The sequence below is a fragment of the Siphateles boraxobius genome, unplaced genomic scaffold (genome assembly GCF_051911475.1).
Source record: "Siphateles boraxobius isolate OS27281-9 unplaced genomic scaffold, OSU_SipBor_1 77, whole genome shotgun sequence".
NCBI classification, from domain to species: domain Eukaryota; kingdom Metazoa; phylum Chordata; class Actinopteri; order Cypriniformes; family Leuciscidae; genus Siphateles; species Siphateles boraxobius.
In genome coordinates, this window is record NW_027509205.1 from 10,168,877 (window position 1) to 10,190,196 (window position 21,320).

A 21,320-nucleotide genomic window follows, 5' to 3' on the forward strand; every position below is an offset into this window, starting at 1 on the left:
TCTAAATTTAGTTTGACAGATTTTAGGCTAAACTTGTAAGTTGGTCCTGTTTGTGACATCCAATGGGAGGCTTGGGAGACCGGAGATCTTGCAGAAACTTTGCAGACACGTGTAGCGGACCTTGTAGTCCTGACAGTTCCATCCACTCACCGGCATATTCACACACTCAAAGCCCTGTAGTGGATCATATCTACAGAATCAAAGTATATGCCTATCAATCATTTCAAAATTACTATAATATATAATAATTATTTTATTATAAACTTGGTTAAACTTACATTTGAAAGTTGCTTCCAGGCAGTACAGGGGTCCCACTAACGGTTGTGACCTCAATGGCGATGGGCTGAGCGCAGGCCTGTAGTGGGTATGCTATCAGGGTTAATGACAGAGTCTCATAGTCTCCCACTCCTCCGGGATTATCTCGGTCAAACCAGGGTGTCCTACATTCTAATAGAGGATGACCAGTTGAGTGGATATCTTTCATGACCAACAAAAGATCAGTTCATTGAATTCTATTGTGTAAATGTAACTTACTTGAACACCATTCCTCTGGGCAGGTGAAGCGCACCTTATAATCAACACAAAGCCCTCCTCCTTGGTTTGCGTTTACACAAGAAAACCCAGTTATTGGATTAAATCTTCAGAAAATACAAAAGAGCTTTAGAACATGTGAAAAAACAATTTTTTAATACAGTTTCAGTTCAGATTCTTTGATAGACTCACACTTGAAAGACATTTCCTGTTTGAGATGCTGGCAGGCCAGAGATGGTTTGAGCCTCTATTCCGAGTGGTTTCGGACAAATGTACCCAGGATACAAACTGAGAATGTCAGTCAAGAGTTCAGAATCCCCTCCATTTGTATTAGGATTGTCAGAATCGAACCATCTGGTTACACACTCTGATGAACAGAGAGAATGGTTATGCAAAAAAAAAATAAAGCCTGTACAAATGTGTGTACTGATACACACACACACTACACCAAATCCAGAAGAGTTGGGACACTTTGCAAAAACAAACCAAAAATTAAAAAAAACTTTAACTGACAAATGTACCTGTTCTCTCTGAACAACTTAATGATATTCCATTTTACAAGATGTCCCAACTTTTCTGGATTTGTGTGTGTGTGTGTGTGTGTGTACAGAGAGGCCATATACGTTATAATACATACCGGAACACAAAAACTCATTGGACATGTGAAACGGACCCTGTAGTCTTGACACCCTCCAATCTTTTGTGCGTTCACACAAGCAAAGCCCTGTGTTGGATCATATCTGCAAAAAAAAAATGCATCGGTTAACATCATTGAAAGACTTGCTTCTAGGACGGTGTTTTTTCTGAAGCACTCACTCTTGCATGTACAATTTAACATGCAGTTTCTATAAATCAGGTTTTTAAGATACTTGGCAGTAGCTTCGTTTCCCTTTCCATCCATAGAAAAATTAGGCAATTGTATATGCAAGAGTTTCAGAAAATGCACAGTCCTACAAGCAAGTGCTACAACTGCGACCAAGTGTTAAATCTGTATTTCTCTGAATTTAAATGTGCATACAGGGCAATGAGCTTACATTCTCTAAAAATCTGCTCTAAAGACTACAAGCAGTTGGAGTGACAAGGACTAGACTGATCAAGAGAATTGCAATAGATATCCAGTACATAAGTAGTGCAAAAATATTTGGTGGGATAAGGCCATTGTGTCTACTGTAGAGCTCACATTAAAAATACATCCATGTCATTGTTCTAATCTCAAAGAATTTTAGCATAGAGTGTGACATTGTTGGTCGTACACTTGAAAACCATTTTCAGTTGGCAGTACAGGGGTCCCACTAACGGTTGTGACCTCAATGGCGATGGGCTGAGCGCAGGCCTGTAGTGGGTATGCTATCAGGGTTAATGACAGAGTCTCATAGTCTCCCACTCCTCCGGGATTATCTCGGTCAAACCAGGGTGTCCTACATTCTAATAGAGGATGACCAGTTGAGCAGATATCATTCATTCCCCAAAAAATATATCATTGAATTTGTAAAAAAAAAAAAAAAAAAAAAAAAAGACCCAGGTCAGCGGTCGTGTTTGTGTGTAAATGTCACTTACTTGAACACCATTCCTCTGGGCAGGTGAAGCGCACCTTGTAATCAGCACAAAGCCCTCCTCCTTGGTTTGCGTTTACACAAGAAAACCCAGTTGTTGGATTGTATCTTCAGAAAAACAGAATAAACCTTAACATGCATTGTAAAGCTGCAAATAAGATAATTTGTTTCTTGAATTAAACCTCACACTTGAAAGACGTTTCCTGTTTGAGATGCTGGTGTGCCGGAGATAGTCTGGGCCTCTATGCCGATTGGATTTGGGCATATTTCTCCAGGATACATATTGAGAAGGTCAACCAACAGCTCATAATCTCCATTTCCACTTGGGTTATCACGGTCAAACCACTTGCTTATACAACCTGATAAATACCAAACAAAAGAGATTGTTTTAATTTAAAAAAAAGGGCAAATTAAAGTAGACCATAGTGAGTGTAAGAGTCTTTTAGAATTTCAATATGCTGACAGACAGAGCATGCAAGATTTAGTCTTTTTTTTTAAATAGGAAAATGACACCTACTCTGATTGGAGAGTGTGATAATTGTACCTGTAAATAAGGAGAGAGATTATTATTATTATTTTCTTCTTCTTATAGCAGTAACACTTTTAATTGGTTTTACCAGTATTTTCCTTCATAAATCAAACGTACTTGTAGCCAGAAGCACCCAGGTTGCAAATACCTGGAAAATAAAAATATTATAATATTGAATGTATAATTTAATATATAATATTGAATGTATAATATATAACATAATTTAATATAAAAGCAAAAGGAGTGGCATACCTTGCTGCTCATTCTTCTGACCTTTCAGTAGGGAATCTAACAGCAAAACTTAAGAAAAAAATAAGGAAAGACAAATCATTACAGTGTCTGGAATTGTATTATAATGATAATGTTAGCAAGGTGCAGTCTAGACAGAAGACTATCAGGAATAAAGTTCAAATGTAGATATTAATACACATCCAACAGGTAATACATACACACAAACATTGAGTGAAGGTGAGGAACTAAAATATACAAGGTAATGAACTAAATGATGAACAGCTGTGATGATGATTAGTGTCCATAGAAACTGATGAATAGCGGGAAACTCAAACAAAGGAACACGTGTGTGACTCATGAAAATCAACAAAAGTCCATGAAAATGAATCTAAGAATAAACAACTGAATAAGTGTTACAAATGATCATAATATTTATAATGGCATTGCTAAAAGTCTAGATTTTAAAAAAGCTTAATAAATGATTTGACACCATTTCTATTTGAATTTCTTATTCAGTTAGCCTATTGAATACAACCACAAAAAAGGGAGATAATTAAAAAATATATACAGTATAAATAAACTTACCTAGTCTTACTTGATGATTGTGCTAGTGAGAATATCTCTTGTGATATGCCACAATATTTTATCATCTATCACTTCACGCAGGAGCAGTTAAGTATCTACACAACATTATCTGTGCTCTCCTTTTCTCTGATGAAATTCTTTCTCTTCATTCATCTCCAGCACTCCGCCCATCTCTGTCTAACCCATCTCATGTGGCAAATGCTGTTCACATACAAGAATTGTCCAATTGGTCCTGAACAGAGGTAATGTATAGTTTTGTATAAGATTTAATCTTTTGTTCCTCACTTTAAAACAGCTATGTAAGATTGTCAAAAGTGAAATTTCATCTTGCTACATGCATTAGAAAGAGACAATACAGCAATTGTAATCCTTTACAATATATTTTACACAATAAAACACATCAAAATGGGAAGCTTTAAGCTATTCATTTAAAGGGATAGTTCACCCAAAAATGAAAATACTGTCAGTATTTACTCACCCTCATGTTGTTCCAACCCCGTAAGACCTTCGTTCATCTTCGGAACACAAATTAAGATATTTTTGATGAAATCTGAGAGCTGGATCACTCCTTCATAGGCTCCTTAAGGGATTGACACTTGTTCCACGAAAAGTTCATCGTTAAAATAGTCCAAGTGACTGCAGTGGCTCAATCCTACGTTTATCAAATGTCTAAAATACTTTTTGTGCGCAAAGAACCCCCAAAATAACGACTTTATTTCAACTATTCATTTCCTTCTCTATGGGCCTCGAGTCAGTTCACTAGTATAATAGCGTAAGCTTCTGTTGTTGTACGTCACACGCATCACACACATGACCAGCGTCGGCCAATAGTGAGCCTACGAGTGATGTAGTACTACGCAATCACACAACTATGCTAACTGATTAGAGGCCCACAGAGAAGGAAATGAATAGTTGAAATAAAGTCGTTATTTTGGGGGTTCTTTGTGCACAAAAAGTATTCTCGTCGCTTGATAAACTTAAGATTGAGCCACTGTAGTAACTTGGACTATTTTAACAATGTCTTTAGTAACTTTTCCGGGGTGGCAAGTTTCAATCCCTGAAGAAGCCTATAAAGGAGTGATCCAACTCTCAGATTTAATCAAAAATATCTTAATTTGTGTTCCGAAGATGAACGAAGGTCTTACGGGGTTGGAACAACATGAGGGTGAGTAAATACTGACAGCATTTTCATTTTTGGGTGAACTATCCATTTAACCTCATTAAAAAAGCCAATCAATTCTGCACCTGAGTCCTCGCTCCTTTCACCACCCCCACACCTGACAGGGAGGTGTTGCTGAAATTTATATACAACCCCAAATCAGAAAAAGTTGGGACATTTTGTAAAATGCAATAAAATCAAGAAGCTATTATTTGTTCATTCTTTTTAACCTTTTTTTAACTGACAAAAGTACAAAGAAAGGTTTTCCAATGTTTTCACTGACCAATATAATTGTATTTTGTAAATATGAACAAATTTTGATTTTGATGGCTGCAACACACCCCAAAAAAGTTGGGACAGAGACATGTTTACCACTGTGTCACATCACCTTTCCTTTTAATTACACTTTTTAATCATTTGGGAGTTGAGGATACTAATTGTTGGAGTTTTGCTAGTGGAATATTTGCCCAATCTTGTCTGATACAAGACAGCTGCTCAACAGTCTGTGGTCATCGTTGCCTGATTCTCCTTTTCATGATGGGTCATACATATTCCATAAGAGACATATCTGGACTGTAGTAAGGCAGGCAGGCACATCCCTTCTATGGTGCAGAGTGTCTAGAAACCACTCAGTTGTAGCACGTGCAGAATGAGGCCTGGCATTGTCTTGCTTCCCAGGAAAGATGTCATCTTGATGGCAGTTTATGTCTCTGTACAATCCAAATATATGCCTCCATGTCAATGGTACCTTCACAATAATGCAAGTTACCCATACCGTTTGCAATGATGCACCTCAATACCAGCACAGATGTTTGCTTTTGCACCTGTCGCTGGTGAAAGTCTGGTTGGTCCCTTTCGTCTTTGGGACTGAGAACTTGATGTCCATTTTCTCCCAAAAACAAGCTGAAACATGGACTCATCTGATCACAGCACACATTTCCACTGTCTTCTAGACAATCTGAGATGAGCTCAGGCCCAGAGAACTCACCAGCATCTCCACATAGAACTGATGTAAAGCTTTCTCCTTGCATAACAGAGATTCAATTGGCATTTCTTGATGCAGCGTCAGACTGTGTTCAGTGAAAATGGTTTTCCAAATTACTCCTGAGCACACGTGTCTGTATTTAACAGAGTAGCACGTGCATTCAACAGAGGTCTACTGCCTTACCCAACACAGACTGAGATTTCTCTGGACTCCCTGAATCTTGTGAGAATATTTTGTATGGAAGATGATGAAAGGCATAAATGCTTTGCAATCTTGCATTGAGAAATGTGATTTAATTGTTTGACAATTCTCTCAAGATATTTGGCACGAAGTGATGAGCCATGACCCATCTTTGCTTAAAAAGACTGAGAAGCACTTTTACAACCAAACATGATACCCTCAACTATTACCAATTCACCAATTCTGCTCATTGTGGACTGTTTCAAAATAGTTGGATAATCTAATTTGGATAATCTTTTCACTTTTATTTGGTCTCTGTCCCAACTTTTTTGGGGTGTGTTGCAGCCATCAAAATCAAAATATGTTTATATTTACAAAATACAATTATGTTGGTCAGTGAAAACATTGGAAAAAGTTTCTTTGTACTTTTGTCAGCTAATAAAAGGTTAAATAGAATGAACAAATCACAGATTCTTGATTTTATTGCATTTTACAAAATGTCCCAACTTTTTCTGATTTGGGGTTGTATATCTTTAGTATTACAGGGAAGTCAAGTTTCAAATATAATTCAATAGTATAAGTGTTGGGGCTTAATGTAACACTATCTAGTAAATAATGATAAATTCCATTTGAAATTTGTGTTGGCTACTGTATACAGGCCATGAAAAGTCCTTGTTGAGGCCTGATTGCCTAATCCTAACCCCATAAGTAAAGATAATGCTGGGGGAAAATAATCTGACAGGGGTCAGAATTAACCACAACATCGAATATGATGCTTCTATGTCACGTCTATAGTTAAAGGGTATACTTTTTTATTACCAATTCTTTAATGTGTAATATAGGTGTTTGTGCAATCTGCAAAGTTACAAAGCACAAAGTCCACGTCAACATTAATTAAAAATATATTTTTTAATAGAATATTACAGTATTATTATAAATGATTTATCTGTGCACATAATTTTTAAGTCATGTGCCCACATTATATTTAATCAAAATAACGTCTTATCGACCTGCAGGTAATAAAGTAAGAAATAGTTTTCTTCGACGTTACTACATAACGTGGACAAAAGAAAGAATTACCACTATGAAACATCCTGAACAAGTCATGTTTGCGAAGTTGTTTTGGGTCGATCTGCTTGATCTTCTTTACTGTCATTATCAGACTCCAGCTCGAACTGATATAGTAGTTGACGTCATTACATTCTGTAACTACAGCAGTATTACAGTGCCTCAGGCAGGCAGCCTTCAGAGCTGATACTCACCGGTACTCATGCTGCACCTTGGTGTTGATGCTATGGAGAACGCCATCAGCATAAACGGTGTCTGAAGCACTTCTAAAGTATATTCATTGGCAGACGGCAGTCTGTGGCGTTACATGCAGAGCAAGCCCCTGTGAGTATAAAATGGTGCCCGCGTTACACATCATCAGCTTTATTGTCTTCAGGAGCCGCTTTGTCTGTGTGTGTGAAGATTTTGTTTGTCATTGCTTGCCAAAAAGGTGCAATGTCAGCTCTCACTTGACTCTTTTCTTGATGGAAGAAAGTCAAGCATCTGCACTTTGTGGTTCAAGCCCTGCATCTACTATGCTGATAGTAGAGGTAGATCATTTTGCTCAAGTCACATAGGATACGCCCTTGGGGTTGACTCTGGCCTAGTCATGGCATAGTTGGTGTTGTGTTCCCAGTGTTTGTGTTGTCAACACAAAGGCAGAGCGTCAAAGTTCCACTTAAAAAGGGAATGTCTCAGGTTGCAAATGCAAACTGGTTCCCTGAGAAGCTGAATGAGACACTGCATTTTGCATTCCCCTTAGCATCATCATCAAGAGGCAGCATCTCGGGTTGCATAAGCTACATGAGACATTATGTTAAAGTCCCCCTATAGTCAATAATTGTATTCCTTAAAACTCTTCTTTGATCACTAAAATGACAAATTAAAAGTTTTTTCTTGGGAAAAAAAATCATCATGCCTTGACGTAGCTTGAATGTAACTCTACACCCTTCTATAAATATGCAAATTACCCCGCCTCCACTCACTCAAGCTCATAGAACAACTCACAGTTGACGTGATTGGTTGCAAGGTAGTTTGTGATGTCAGAAACACCAGAGATGTATTTGACATCTCTCAAACCGTGTCTTTGGTTTACTGCAGTTAAGGAGAAAATACTCCGCAAAGGTGTTGACTTATGAATTTGCACATGGTTTGTCTTAAAGCATTTCAAAAACACCACATAGACATATAAAAAACATTAAAAGCTTGACTTTCACCACAGGGAGTCTTTAAGAGGTGTTACATTTCCAACACATGCTCTAAGCGGTAGACCAATCACAACGGACCGGGGCCGGCAGGCCAATCATGGGTATGGCAGACAGCACTTTTTGGAAGGCAGGTTTTAAAGAAACTAAAACGGAGCGTTCAGATTGAAAACAGGTTCCGCAACAATGTAATTGATAAGAAAAAAGTTTAAATCATGTAAAGCTATTCTAGTACAACCCCAGAAACCTGTGTAGAGTGAGTGCGCAGGTTTCGTTTAAAGGGGTGGTTGATTGCGATTTCACTTTTTTCATTTTAAATAGTGTGTAATGTTGCTGTTGGTGCATGAACTGTATCTGCAAAGTTGCTGCACTGAAAGTTCAACGTAAGCAGAGATTCGTCTTTTAAAAATCAGGAAGTTTAATGCCTACAAAAACGACTCGAATGGGAATACAACGAGATACTCCCGGGTTTTATACGTAACTAACCCATAATCAACCCTCCTTCCGGAATATGCAAAAAAGGGGGCATGGCCATATTTCTGCTGCTTTGTCGAAGAGGAAGAGTTATAGTGGAGAGCAGTAGCCATGATGTCGAAAGTGTGTTATTTTCACCCAGCTGTCAGGTCTTCTGTGTTCGGGCTTCCTACGTACGCTGTAGTTTGTCAACAATGGCTACAATTTATGTTTGATTATGTTCCTGAAAATTACAATCGTAATTTAGCTCTCTGTGCTGCGCATTTTACGGAAGACAGCTTCCAGAATCTCCACGAATTCAATGGCGAATTCAACTGTTACTAAAACATGAAGCAGTTCCAACTTTAAAACCAGAGGCAGCAGTTGATGGGCCACAACCTGTAAGTAAGTCTTAATAATTTTAAATGTATTTGCATGTATAATTTCAGACGTAATGTTTTAGTTTTATCAAGGACGTAAACAAATGGCAGCGCTGGCTTTAGTAGCCACTTGCGTGTACAAACATTTTGGACCTGAATTTGTAATTATGTACTAATTTTGTATATTTTCCATGTATACTTTATGACGTAATTTTTCGATTTGATCAAGAACGTAAACAAATGCCAACGCTGTTTGTTTATAGTAACCAGTTAGTTCGATGCTACTTTGTGTAAGACAAACGTGTACACCTAAAGCAAACGATACACTGAGTAAACTAAGTTTTGTGAATAGATAAACGGTTGTTCATTATATCGATAAAACAATAACTTTAAAAAACGGTATTACTCTGTGATTTATTCAGTTATATTAGATGTTTAATCAGGAGAAAACCATATCTCAAAAGCTATAAGCAGCAGTGACATTTTCAAGTAACAGCGTATCGAAATTTTTATATAATAATAGTAGAATAGAAAAGAATATAATAATAATAATAATAATAATAATAATAAAATGTACCATTCAGAAACGTTTTGTAACAGCCGTGTTTGGGGAGGTTCTGCTTGACTCTCTTCATTGCCTCTTTCTGGGTCTGATTCTGGCTCAAACTAATACGGCAGTAGGCTATTGACATTATTTACATTTGACGGAGCACATGCAGCTTTCGACTGTAAAGGTAATGGGGTTGAAGTTTCCGGACTACGTGCACAACGCAGTTTAGCCAATTACAACACACCGGCCCAACTGACCAATCTGAGCCCATTGCCTGTTTCTGAGGGAGTGGTTTCATAGAATCAGGAAGTCAACCGGTCGTTCAAATGACAGAGAAAGCGGCTTACAATAAAGGTGAAATTTATGAAAACTAAGGCTTTAAAAAAAAAAAAAACCCCACCCACTTAGACATGTTATATTGCACCCCATAAACGCAATCATGCAAAGAAAAAAAGCAGTAAACCACCCCTTTAATGCATTACCATGTTAGTAAGAACAGTGAGAACATCAGAGAGATGTTTGCATTAGAATTTTTACTTATCTTTCAAACAATTACTACAGTCATAAGAGTTGAATTGACATAAAAAAAATTAAAACATTTTTTTTTTAAAGAGGCTATTGGTTCCAGCCTGCCAAACACTAAACTCGCACAGTCACGTGTATTAGGGGCCGTTATTATATACCCCTTACCTCTGCAATCTTGCTTTCCTATCGGATTTCAATATCAAAATTCAAACACAAAAGCACAAATTTGAGTGGTGCAGTAGGCATTGCAAATTAGCAAAAGAAACACCACCAGCCTGTGTGATCATGCTTTAAAGCCATTTTAGGCTCAGAAATCAGTGATGACAAAAGACAGAATCAAATAATAATAATAAAAGTGAAGCAACTTTAATTAAGCAGTAATACTTTTTTTGTTTAAAGAAAATGAACAAACAAGCCATAATCATATAAAATGGTGAAAAAGACACACCTTTAGGTGACCTTTGACCCCTGTCTGGCCCATGTGGGCGAGCATGCTCATTAGAGCTCCAAGTCACAGCACTTATAAAAGAGGGGTTTCACTAGGCCGTATTTCATTTGAGACCTTTCATTCTGCTTCCTCTCTCTGTTCTCCATTTTAGACCTCCTCATTTTGCAATGCAATGAGAGCAGCCAGAAAAAAAATCACTTCCTGTACACTCTGATTGAGATAATGAACCTGAACTGTACCCCATAGATGTAGCAGTTCTCCATTAACCCTCCAGAGGATCTGGAAGATGACATACACATTTCCTTCTTTGATCAATGCACATTGTATAAGAATCATAAAGAATATGAATGTGATGGCAGAAGACTCCTAAATCGTTTTTACAAATCTATCATGAAAAATAATATGTCAGTGAGGTTGTTAACAGCAAAATTGTGAGAAATAGAAAAAACATTTAAACTGCTGCAAAGTGATTTTCTGTAACATTTGAGATCCACTACATGATTTGTAATCATTTTAGCCCTGCTATTATTATTTTTTTAAATCACTATTTAGAGATATCACATCCATTTTTTTATCTAGAATTTACCAAGATTAACTTCAGTCTCAATACTTTGGCTTGAGGGATTGTAATCAGTAAAAAGCATTTTATTTTATTTTAAAGCTGTGGCTTTTATTACTTACAACAAACAAGACCCATCCAGAGAAGTAAATATTACATGATACTAAAATGGTTATGTGCTTGTTTTGTTGCCTTTGTCTGAATTTAGCACCATATGTTTTTTCATTTATTACCAGACATAACAATGTTACCAAACATGGAAGGTATATCATGTGAAATATATACAGTCTACACCATATATATGATCTCCCAATTTGTATTTTTTTTAGCAACAATCTTCACCTGAGATGCATCATGATGTAATCTGTGCTGTAACCTCACAGAGACCCGTTCCTCATTGTATCTAACTAAGCATGCTCGCCCCCACCGGCTCTAATACAGAGTAAAAGAAGGCAACGGAGTCTTCAAGTATTAACACAGCTCGGGCACTAAACCTCAGACACGCAATATTAGAGCCTAGAATTCACTGCTAGGAAAACAAATGAGCAGGTTATTGTTAGCTTGCATTTCCCTCCACAAATATAATATATATATATAGATTAATATGCTTATAAATAAAAATTCAGTGCTGTAAAAACATCTCCGATTCCATAGGATCTGACCCACCATAGAAGGCTCATCATGTTTATTTTTTAAAACCTTTTGTCGTCTTTTTCTCATGGCTAAAAAGCTACTGTTCGGAGTATGTAAACTGAGCTTCTGTGTTAATAAGTCCTTCATTGAGCATAAAACACGGAAAAATTGAAGACTTGTTAATATCATACATTTTTCTTTCTCTCTTTTTTTGGTTTAAGAATCCTTTCATGTGTTTGTTTGTTTTTTTGGTTGCGGTGAAGCACCAAGAAACATGTATCAGTGTGTGTCTCTTAAAGTGTGACTAGTTTGTCCAGTAAGCATCTGAGAAATGCAAGTTTCTCAGTGTGAATGTGGATGAGGGTTGTTTTTCTGTAGTCTCTGGTTTTGTTTTAGTACTGCGTCTATGTTAGGCAGCGCTCCACGTTGATGCCCTCCTCTGCGTGGACCTGCAAGTCGATGGGTCGCGCTGGCTGTTCTCCCGGTCGAGCGTTCATGAGCGAGAGGTTCTTCACGCAGCCTGTGATACCCGAGGAATACTTCCCACCGGTCAATGCTTTCATGTCTGGAGCCCCACCTACAGTCCAAATGCAAACAATCTTACTTCAGATTCAAATGTTTATGAATTTCTTTTACAAGAAAAAGACATTTCTATATGTCATCTGTCGGGGGCATCAGAAAGTAAGCCATGTTTTCACATATTGGTGAGACATACTGTAAGAGCCAAGCTGCCCCAAAAGTATTATATGGTTGTTGTGTGAATAAATCTGGAAGTAAATATTCTATAAACTATATTATATTCTGTAATAGGTGAGAAACTTTGCAAATTCCGGTTCCTGTATGTTTAGCAGAAAGTCTCATATAAATACCTATTAAATAACATTTTTGGCAATATTTGTGTTTCCTTGTTGAAAAGGATGTTTAAGTAGAAAGCTAATTTGTGATTGAAAAATATAATTTTTGCCTGTGGTTTAGTGTATTGACTTAATTTTTGTAATAAATCCTAATGTCTTCTACAGAGAGCATAGTGGTACAACAATACCTGGTTTATATTTAAATGTGATGTATTCCTGTGATGTCAAAGCTGAATTTTCAGCATCATTACTCCAGTCTTAAGTGTCACATGATCCTTCAGAAATCATCCTCAAGGAACAATTCTTACTATTGAAAACAGTGTTTGCTGCTTAATATTTTTGTGGAAACAATGATTTTTTTCAGGATTCTTTGAAGAACAGGAAGCATTTATTTTGAAATGGAAATCTTTGGTATCATTATAAATATACTTGCAGCAACCTTGCTGAATAAAAATACTAATTTCTTTAAAAAAACTTTACAAATGGTAGTGTATTTATATAATTTCTTATATATATATATATATATATACACACACACATATATGTACCGGTACATATTTTACTACGTGTTTTTTTTTCTCCTTTTTTTTCAGAATTACATCTGTGTACTCTATAGACTACATGGCTGACATTGTGGAGCTTAATAGACACAAATAATTGCACACATTTTCATCACATTACTCTTCTCAGCAGGCTACAAGTAAACAAATATATTTGTTATATTATCCTTACCCAAGTATATGTTGCCTTTGGTGTTCACCATGATGCTTTTGCCTTGAGATTGTCCACTTTGGACAGATCCTCCATCGATTTGGAGGTAGCCATGCTTACCCGTTCTGTTCAAGACACGTAAAGAACACTCACAATTATCTTTCTTATAAACTTTTATAGTTTCTATTATGGTTTGGAGCGGTAAGGAGCATTACCGAACTGCAGTGATCATGTGCCAGTGTCCATCGTTGACAGGCTTTCTGGAGAGAATCTGAGCCTCTCCGCTGCCCAGCTGGTAACTATCCAAGAAACAAGGGCACATCATGACCAGCTAAAATGGACTGATCTAGATCAGTAAGCAACTGAAACTTAGTTGTAGTCGAAACCCATTAACAAAAGTCTTGAGATCTTGTGTTTTTGTTTTCTTTTTTATCAGATCAAACATCAGGTAATTATTCTGTCATCATATCATATTAGACTACACATTATCCCATGTGGTTTATTAGTGTGCAAATGTTCTCATTTACTTACCTAAACGCAAGATGTCCATTTTGTAAACCAATACTTATAAAGTCCTTCCCCTTTCCTTGATGTCCTAGCTCCTAGAAAGTATTTTCAGTGAAATATTCAAGTCAGTCTCTGAGTCACTGGGAAGGAATATATATGTAAACCACATACCAAAATGACACAATGTTGTGTGTTAGAAATAAATGGGTGTGGATCTCTGTTTCAGCAACTGAATTACTTCTATACTACAGCTACCAAGACATTTCATTTAAAAACATTAATCCCACTGTAATAATAATAAAACCGATATACACAACCGTTCAAAAGTTTGGGGTCAATACGATTTTTTTATGTTTTTGAAAGTCTTATGCTTACGCTCACCAAGGCTGCAATTATTTAATAAAAAATACAGTAAAATGGTAATATTGTGAAATATTATTATAATATAAATAACTATATTTTAAAATATACTATAAATCCTGTGATGTCAATGCTGAATTTTGGTGAATCACTACTCGTCTTCAGTGTCACATGATCCTTCAGAAATCATTCTAATATGCGGATTTAGTATAATATTAGAATTAATAGTATAATTAATATTAGTATAATTTGTGTATATTTTAAAAATTGTTATCAATGTTGAAAACTGTTAAAACTGCTAAATATTTTTGTGGCAACCATGATACATTTTGGAAAGATCAAAAGAACAGCATTTATTCGAAATAGAAATCTTTTGTAACATTATAAATCTGTGCCCAAACTTTTGAACGGTAGTGTATACTGATGAAAATGTCTCAACAAATAACATTTCTCTTATGTTTAATATTAGTGATTCATTACCAAAAAAATAAACACAGAGTACAACAAAAATTAATTCAGAACATCTTAATTTCCATAACAAGGTCTACAAGGTTTGGAAAATTATTAACTTTAAATGGTACTTTCACATATGGTACACTTTTGTGTCCAATGAGCTTTTAAAAGCACAAATTCAATGTTTGTTGTTATTGTTGTGAGAACTGTAAGACATTTAAGAAAGGTAAACTACTAGCTAATTTTAAACACATCAAATGTATAACAATTTGCTGAAATTCAATCCATTTCAGGAAAAGGTTAATTAATAACTAATCTTAATTAATCAAACATTTTATTAAATATAGCTAAAATATCAGTTTTGAGATTAACAGTCAAAAACTAGATCCTATTTTGTACCTTATTTGTTAAAAGTGCCAAATGAATGCGATAAACTGTTGCAGTAACAGTTGTGTTGACTGAGCAGGTGGAAAAGCAAGTGACAAACATAAGGCTAATTATGAGAATACAAATTTGAAATAACACATGCAGAAGTAAGATTTCATTTTTGACTCGTTCATAATGACTGAGTGTGTCATTTACAAATTAATTCACAGTTAACAGACAGTAATTAACCACGTTATGTAACAAATACTGAGATCTCTAGTATGATTGAGCTCTTGAGCAACTGTGCCAGCAAGTAGTGCACTGTGAGTGACTTAGAGAAAAAAAGCATCTGCTAAATCAAAGGTAAATATAACAAGGGATGTTGTCTAAATGTATAAATGTTGGTGTACAAGTGCTGTAAAGGTCAAAGCTATATTGCATTGCAGCTAAAATTATAATATTTTCTGAGATAATGATACGTCCATGCTAATGCAGACATACTTTTGTGTCTGACTGCTTGTGAAGAGTGGATACCTTTATACTAGCATGCTTCGTAGGGAGGCTTAGAGCGCCTGCAGGCTCCTGAGGAGGATGAAGGTGAGTTAGCCAGGCAAACATGCAGTGCAGCCATTAAAATGTGCTTTAGAGGTGAGGGACAAAAGCATATTCCAAACCAGCTCCAAGCAAACTCATTTTAGTCAAATGAGGCTGAATATGAAATTTAAATATTTAACATTTAGACCCTGCCTATGCATGGTCTAAAATTTTATGTAAAAATGGGAGCCTTTTTATCAAATTGAATATATATATATATATATATATATATATATATATATATATATATATATATATATATATATATATATATATATATATATAATGCTATTTCATGGCCACTAAAAAATATTTTTAGCCAGTAAATGTTATCCATTTTGGACCCTGAGTGCATGTGTCCTAAGATCCAGTAGGGGGCTCGTGTGTACAAACATACCACTCCCTGCCACAGGATGAGGCCGTCTTCAGACACAGTGTTGATCTCTAACTCAATGGTCTCAGGAGAGTCAGGAGCACTGAAACAAATCAAACAGTCAATAGTGCTGGACAGCATTATAAAAAAAACACCCCAAAAAAACAAATACTCATCTTTAGCAAAACAAAACTATCCTTTCAGGAATGTTCCGGGTTCAAAAGTTTTGGTCACACTTTAGTTTAGGGTCCAATTCTTACTATTAACTACGACTTTGGAAACGTTTAATTTTACAGTACGTTAACTTACGTGTACTTACGGTGTACTTAACTAAGAAAGTACTGGGTAATAACGCTTAATTTTACAGTTCGTTAAATTACGTGTACTTACCTAAGAAAGTACTGGGTAATATAAGGTAAGTACATAGGTTAAGGTTAAGTTTAGGGGTAGGTTCAGGGTTAGTACCTAGTTATTACCCAGTTATTGTAATTACTATAAGTACATAGTATGTACATGGGGAACAGGACTGTAAAATGAAGCATTACCCGACTTTTGCCTCAATAAACTCCTAATTACTGCTTATGAATAGTTAGTAAAGTCGTTTTTAAGTTAAGTATTGGGTAAGATTATAGGATGTAGAATATGGCCATGCAGAATAAGGCATTAATATGTGCTTTATAAGTACCAAACAGCCAATATCCTAGTAATATGCCTGCTAATAAGCAACTAGTCAGTAGTTAGAAATGGACACTAAACTAAAGTGTTACCAAAGTTTCCTATGGTAAAAACTGCTGAACTTGACAGCATTCATTTAAATGCCTAATTAAGTCAGTTAAAATGAACATTGAACACAGTTATTATTAGTTTCACATATGAAGTGCCCTCACCTTCGTGGGAACATGGGCTTTGGAAGGGCCAGATATCCATTACTATGGAAATATGCAGAATATTCTATGGGAGAGTCTGCAAAGGAGAAACCAAAAAATAAATCTCAAACTGCAAAGAGGTGCCAACACTCTGGATTATACTACCACCATGTGGGGCTTCACCAAATAGCAGAATAAGCAGACAATGAACAGAACTGACCCCTGACAAAATTAAAGGGTGTAGTAAGCGATTTCTGAGAAACACTGTCGATATTTGAAATCAACTCAAACAAACAAACCCCTCCTTTCATTGCTCACCCCCAAAATGCACGAACACGCAATGCAATAGTGGGTGAAAGCGGGGAGGGTTGACAAATGATTGTCAAGGAAGGACAAAAATGAGCATACAGTACACAAAAGTACATACAAGAAAAGGTTGTCTGTTAATTGCCAGCAGTACACCAGCTCCAGACTGTCCTGTTAATATAGCGAACATTACAACAGCATATCTCAGTTCTGTGAAACAAAGCAAAACCAATGTTACTCACTTACAGTATAGAGCAGAAACAAAGCAACCTTTGTATCCGTTTTCAGGCCTTCCCACGTAGGTCTCTCCAGCGCGGAAAGCTTTTCTAATATTAACGCTGGTCTTAAAGCTCTTGCCTGATCATAACCCTCCTTTTCCCAGTGATATTCCTCTGACCTTTTCTTTTTTGTAATGTCTCTCAGCCATCTTCAAAATCACTCTCTCTCCCCCCTATCATGAGTGGACACGCCCCCTACTGCGGATTAGCTACAAGTGTGTTGTGGTGCTTGGCCTGATCTCAGAAATCACTTACTGTACCTTTAAATCTGATGAATTAATATTTATCTTTATAAGTTATATATGCATGATCCCAAATAACAGGCTTGTTGCATTGTGAGAAAAATACAAATATGTGCATCAAGAGCAATTCATAAAAAAACCCAGATAAAATCCAACATACATTTAATTTATCTCCCTGAGATAAATAAAAATGAATGCAAATACACACTACTGTTGAAGTAACATTCACAGTTGAGAACAACACTGAGCATTCCTCAAAAAGCATTCTCTCGAACCACGTAATAACCCTCGAGCAGTTGAGTGCTCAATAAGTGCTTCATGCTCAATGTTTCTGGACGTATACTCACCTGTCTAGTTAGCTCAAGTGTTTAAAAGACTGATATTCAATGGTTAGTAACTAAAACATGTGTTTGTTCACAGTGTGAGGACATTTTGTTTACAGACACTGCCGTAGGTGAAAGTGCCAGTGCGGAAAAGATGTTGGTTGTTGTTTTTCAAAGAGAAACAAGGATTTAATGAGAAAGAGATGACAAATTGAAACTGCAGCGAGAGGCTGAGAGACTGACCAGACAAGACGCCTCAGGAGATGCTAAAGGGGAATTCTATGTATATGTTTGCTTTAAGAAAATGTTGCACCGTTGCAACCGTCACAATTGTAACATTACCCACAGCAACTGCACCAAAAAGTACCATAAGCATTTTACAACGAAGACACAGAATTCCCCCTCAACATTACATTTAAAACTTCACAGAGGACACAGTAACCAATTAACAGAGTAACCAAAAGTAGTAACAGAGTAACCAAAGTGCAGAGTGCAGATGAGACCATTCATTTTGATAGTACATTATTATTTCAGGGATCTATTTACAAGGCATCAGTATCAGTAAGCTTTCATACATTTTTCCTATTTTCTTGCTTTCGAGCACTAACAGAAAAGTCAAGCACCTATTAGATATTAATTACATCATTAAATCATTATACATACACTACTGTACAAATATTTGGGGTCAGTAAAATTGTATACTTTTCTGTTTTTGTAAGAATAATTTTTATGCTCATCAAGACCACATTTATTTGATCAGAAATAAAGTAAAATACAGTTTAAAATAACTATTAATTAATAAATAATTTTCAGCAGCCATTACCCCAGTCTTCAGTGTCACATAATCCTTCAGAAAACATTTTTTACCCATTGGCAAATACTTTAAAGAATACACCTCAGTTATTTTAGATATATGCTTAAAACGTGTAAAATAAACTTAATTCAAGATATCATTTGTAAAACCTTGTTTTAAGGTAGTTTTTAGTTACTTTTATCAGGATCATTTTAATAAGGATTTAAATCAACAACAATGAAGAATAAAAAAATACATTTAATCAAGATGAATACATTTATCCGAAAGGTGCTTGACTTTGCTTCTGATGGGCCTAATGAAAGCTCTGTAAACAGACCCCTAAAATGCTTCACTTCCTGTATTGCTTGTTTTTTCCCCCATTGTAGCCATTTGTTGTTGTTGTTTTATTGGTGGTGTTAGATGGGCTGAGGAGGCCCTGAAGAGGACGCTCTCCCCTGGTTAGTGACGAGCGTGTCAGGCAGATTGCAGTCATACTGTACCATTTCCCCCACTACCCTCCAAATTCCACAGCGCCTCGGTGAAGCTGGACTCCTGCCCTGTGTGTGTGGGATATAGCCATGAGAGTGCAAGGGTGAGATACATTCACACGTGGCCATTCACCGGCCAATACGCTACTGCTGGATGACGTACGGCAGCCTGACTGATGGCGATACGGTGCGTTACGGAGAACGGACAATTATTTCCCTATGGTGCCTTGATGAGTCACTCACAGCTGTGCTTCAGTCGAATGCTATGAAACTACAGAGAAATGTCTTTACTCCCACAGAGGAAATGAATTCTGGTAAATGACAAATGAGGCAGACGGGGTGTAAAGAGACCGAATAAGAATATCAGTAAGAATAATAAAGAAATTTAGAATCACATTGCACATATATTGGCGTTGGTTAGCTGCATGTTTATCTCATCTTAAACGAGAAAAACTTTAAAATGATTTCCATTAACTGAGAAAAGCTGAAATAAGATGTGTGAAATAAAATAAGTTTAAGCTGAAGTACTAAATTAACTAAAAGTAAAATAAATTGAAGTATTAAAAAACTAATAGAAATACAAAAGCACATAGAAAAATTGCTAAAACTCAAACAATACTATAATAGTATATAAATAATACTAAAATAACACTGGTACGGGAGACTTGGGTCCGAATATTTTTTGTGAATTCCCAAAACTAACATTTTGACATTATCATATTTTTGCTCATACAGCTATCTGTTCTATGAATCTTTTTTTCTTCATGGCAATAACAGTGGAAATGTGCATTAGCATTTATTGTGCCCAAGACTAAGATTTGTAAAATAAAAGCGTACATTGACAAATATAATAACTAGCACCAATCTCCTCATAATATGTTCTTAATTATAAAGTTTACTGCATAGAATGAGCTGACAATTATGTACAATATAATAGGAAAATAAAGGCAAATAGTGTACAATATACCTACATTTGCAGCAATGCAGTTGCTAATCGAAAGGCAAAGATCATATGCAAAATGATTTTGCAAAACAATGTGTTAAATATCTAGCAGTTTTGAACTGACCTTTCTCACAGTGTCGGCCTGTGTAGCCGGCCAGACACACACAGTGGTTATTCACACAGCTGCCACCATTATTGCACTGCAAAGAATCTCGACAGGTGTCCCTCACTATTTCACAACGGTCACCTGAAGAACACCAAAATATGGAGGAAAAAAAGGAATACAATCTGGATTAAATAATTCTTTGAAATAAAATTAATAATGAGGATTTTTAGAGCCTTAGCAAGCTTAATCATGCAGGATGTCTTTGAACCCATTAAAACATCCTGCAAGTTTCATAGCTTAAAATTGAATCAAGGTCCAAAAAAAAGCTAATTTTGATATTGGGTGACATGTGATGTGACACTGGCCCACTGGCATTCAGTTGCTTAATGGCTGACATTTGCCTATACTGGATGTGAGCATTGCATCACATCGTGTCAAAAGCAAATAAAAACCATTACAATCACTGAACGCAAAACGCATCCAGTTTAAATGGCTCGTTTTCTTCTCTGTACAAACTTCATAAGGATACCTGGATTTAACAGCGTCACGGATCACGCTGGAGGATTATATGTTTGTTCGGAGCATTTCGTTTTGTGAATGAGGCACAGTGTAATGGAGAGTTCGCAAAGAAACCTTTGTTTTTAGCAGCCAACTGTATTGCCGACTGTTTATTTACAGTACCAATTGTTTACATATACATTGCAATACCGTACTTTAACTGTAATGTGCAATTACTTTCCATTGCACTTTTACTCGGATAGCTTCTGTCCAACTTAATTTGCACTACTTTAAATCCATTGTTATAATGCTCATTTAGCCTTACTTATTACATATATCTATCTGAAAATCCTGTTTATAGTAATAACCATCTGTTTATTATGCTCACATTCTGTATATTATCACATTCTATATATATCACATTAGTATACTAAGCTCACATTCTGTTTATAGTAATAGCCATCTGTATATATATTCATAGTACACATTCACCTGTAAACTCTGTTTATAGTAATAATCATCTGTATATTATGTTCATTGTACATATCTGTACAAATTCTGTTTATAGTAATAGCCATCTGTATATAATATTCAGTACATATCTAGCTATATTTATTCAGTACATATCCATGTACTGCACTTACGGAACCATTGTATATCCTGCACTTGCTGCTATTGCTCTTCTGGTTAGACCCAAACTGCATTT

General features: G+C 36.1%; 2 protein-coding genes across 10 annotated transcripts in view; both read right to left on the reverse strand.

Annotated features, from left to right (window-relative positions):
• On the reverse strand, positions 1 to 3,508 carry LOC143726076 (mucin-5AC). Its single transcript, XM_077219063.1, has 13 exons — positions 3,430 to 3,508; positions 2,866 to 2,913; positions 2,731 to 2,761; positions 2,602 to 2,628; positions 2,272 to 2,443; positions 2,089 to 2,192; positions 1,785 to 1,956; positions 1,155 to 1,271; positions 1,053 to 1,069; positions 724 to 898; positions 535 to 638; positions 279 to 447; positions 1 to 190 (listed from the first exon to the last, which is right to left on the reverse strand). The coding sequence occupies exons 2-13, from the start codon at positions 2,875 to 2,877 to the stop codon at positions 28 to 30; spliced, it is 1,263 nt and encodes a 420-aa protein (XP_077075178.1). The 5' UTR covers positions 2,878 to 2,913; positions 3,430 to 3,508; the 3' UTR covers positions 1 to 27.
• A 6,749-nt stretch (positions 3,509 to 10,257) lies between these two features.
• Positions 10,258 to 21,320, reverse strand: part of hspg2 (heparan sulfate proteoglycan 2) — a 110,936-nt gene continuing 99,873 nt past the window's right edge. For 4 of the 9 annotated variants that reach the window (XM_077218760.1, XM_077218764.1, XM_077218766.1 and 1 more), the window contains 8 exons: positions 20,135 to 20,257; positions 19,080 to 19,136; positions 16,659 to 16,734; positions 15,796 to 15,874; positions 13,650 to 13,720; positions 13,334 to 13,417; positions 13,140 to 13,243; positions 10,258 to 12,130 (listed from right to left, as the gene is read on the reverse strand). In XM_077218760.1, the coding sequence (XP_077074875.1) occupies positions 11,958 to 12,130; positions 13,140 to 13,243; positions 13,334 to 13,417; positions 13,650 to 13,720; positions 15,796 to 15,874; positions 16,659 to 16,734; positions 19,080 to 19,136; positions 20,135 to 20,257 (767 nt within the window). In that variant the 3' untranslated portion in view covers positions 10,258 to 11,957. Of the gene's footprint in view, positions 12,131 to 13,139; positions 13,244 to 13,333; positions 13,418 to 13,649; positions 13,721 to 15,305; positions 15,387 to 15,795; positions 15,875 to 16,658; positions 16,735 to 19,079; positions 19,137 to 20,134; positions 20,258 to 21,320 lie in introns of all 9 variants that reach the window. The other 5 variants (XM_077218758.1, XM_077218759.1, XM_077218762.1 and 2 more) reach the window with 3 other exon arrangements.

Excerpts from the sequence above, each read along its gene's own strand:
- LOC143726076 (XM_077219063.1), bottom strand. Across the intron at positions 2,629-2,730 it reads CTGGGTGCTTCTGGCTACAA|GTACAATTATCACACTCTCC; the intron begins GTACGTTTGATT and ends CCTTATTTACAG. Across the intron at positions 639-723 it reads ACAGGAAATGTCTTTCAAGT|ATTTAATCCAATAACTGGGT; the intron begins GTGAGTCTATCA and ends TATTTTCTGAAG.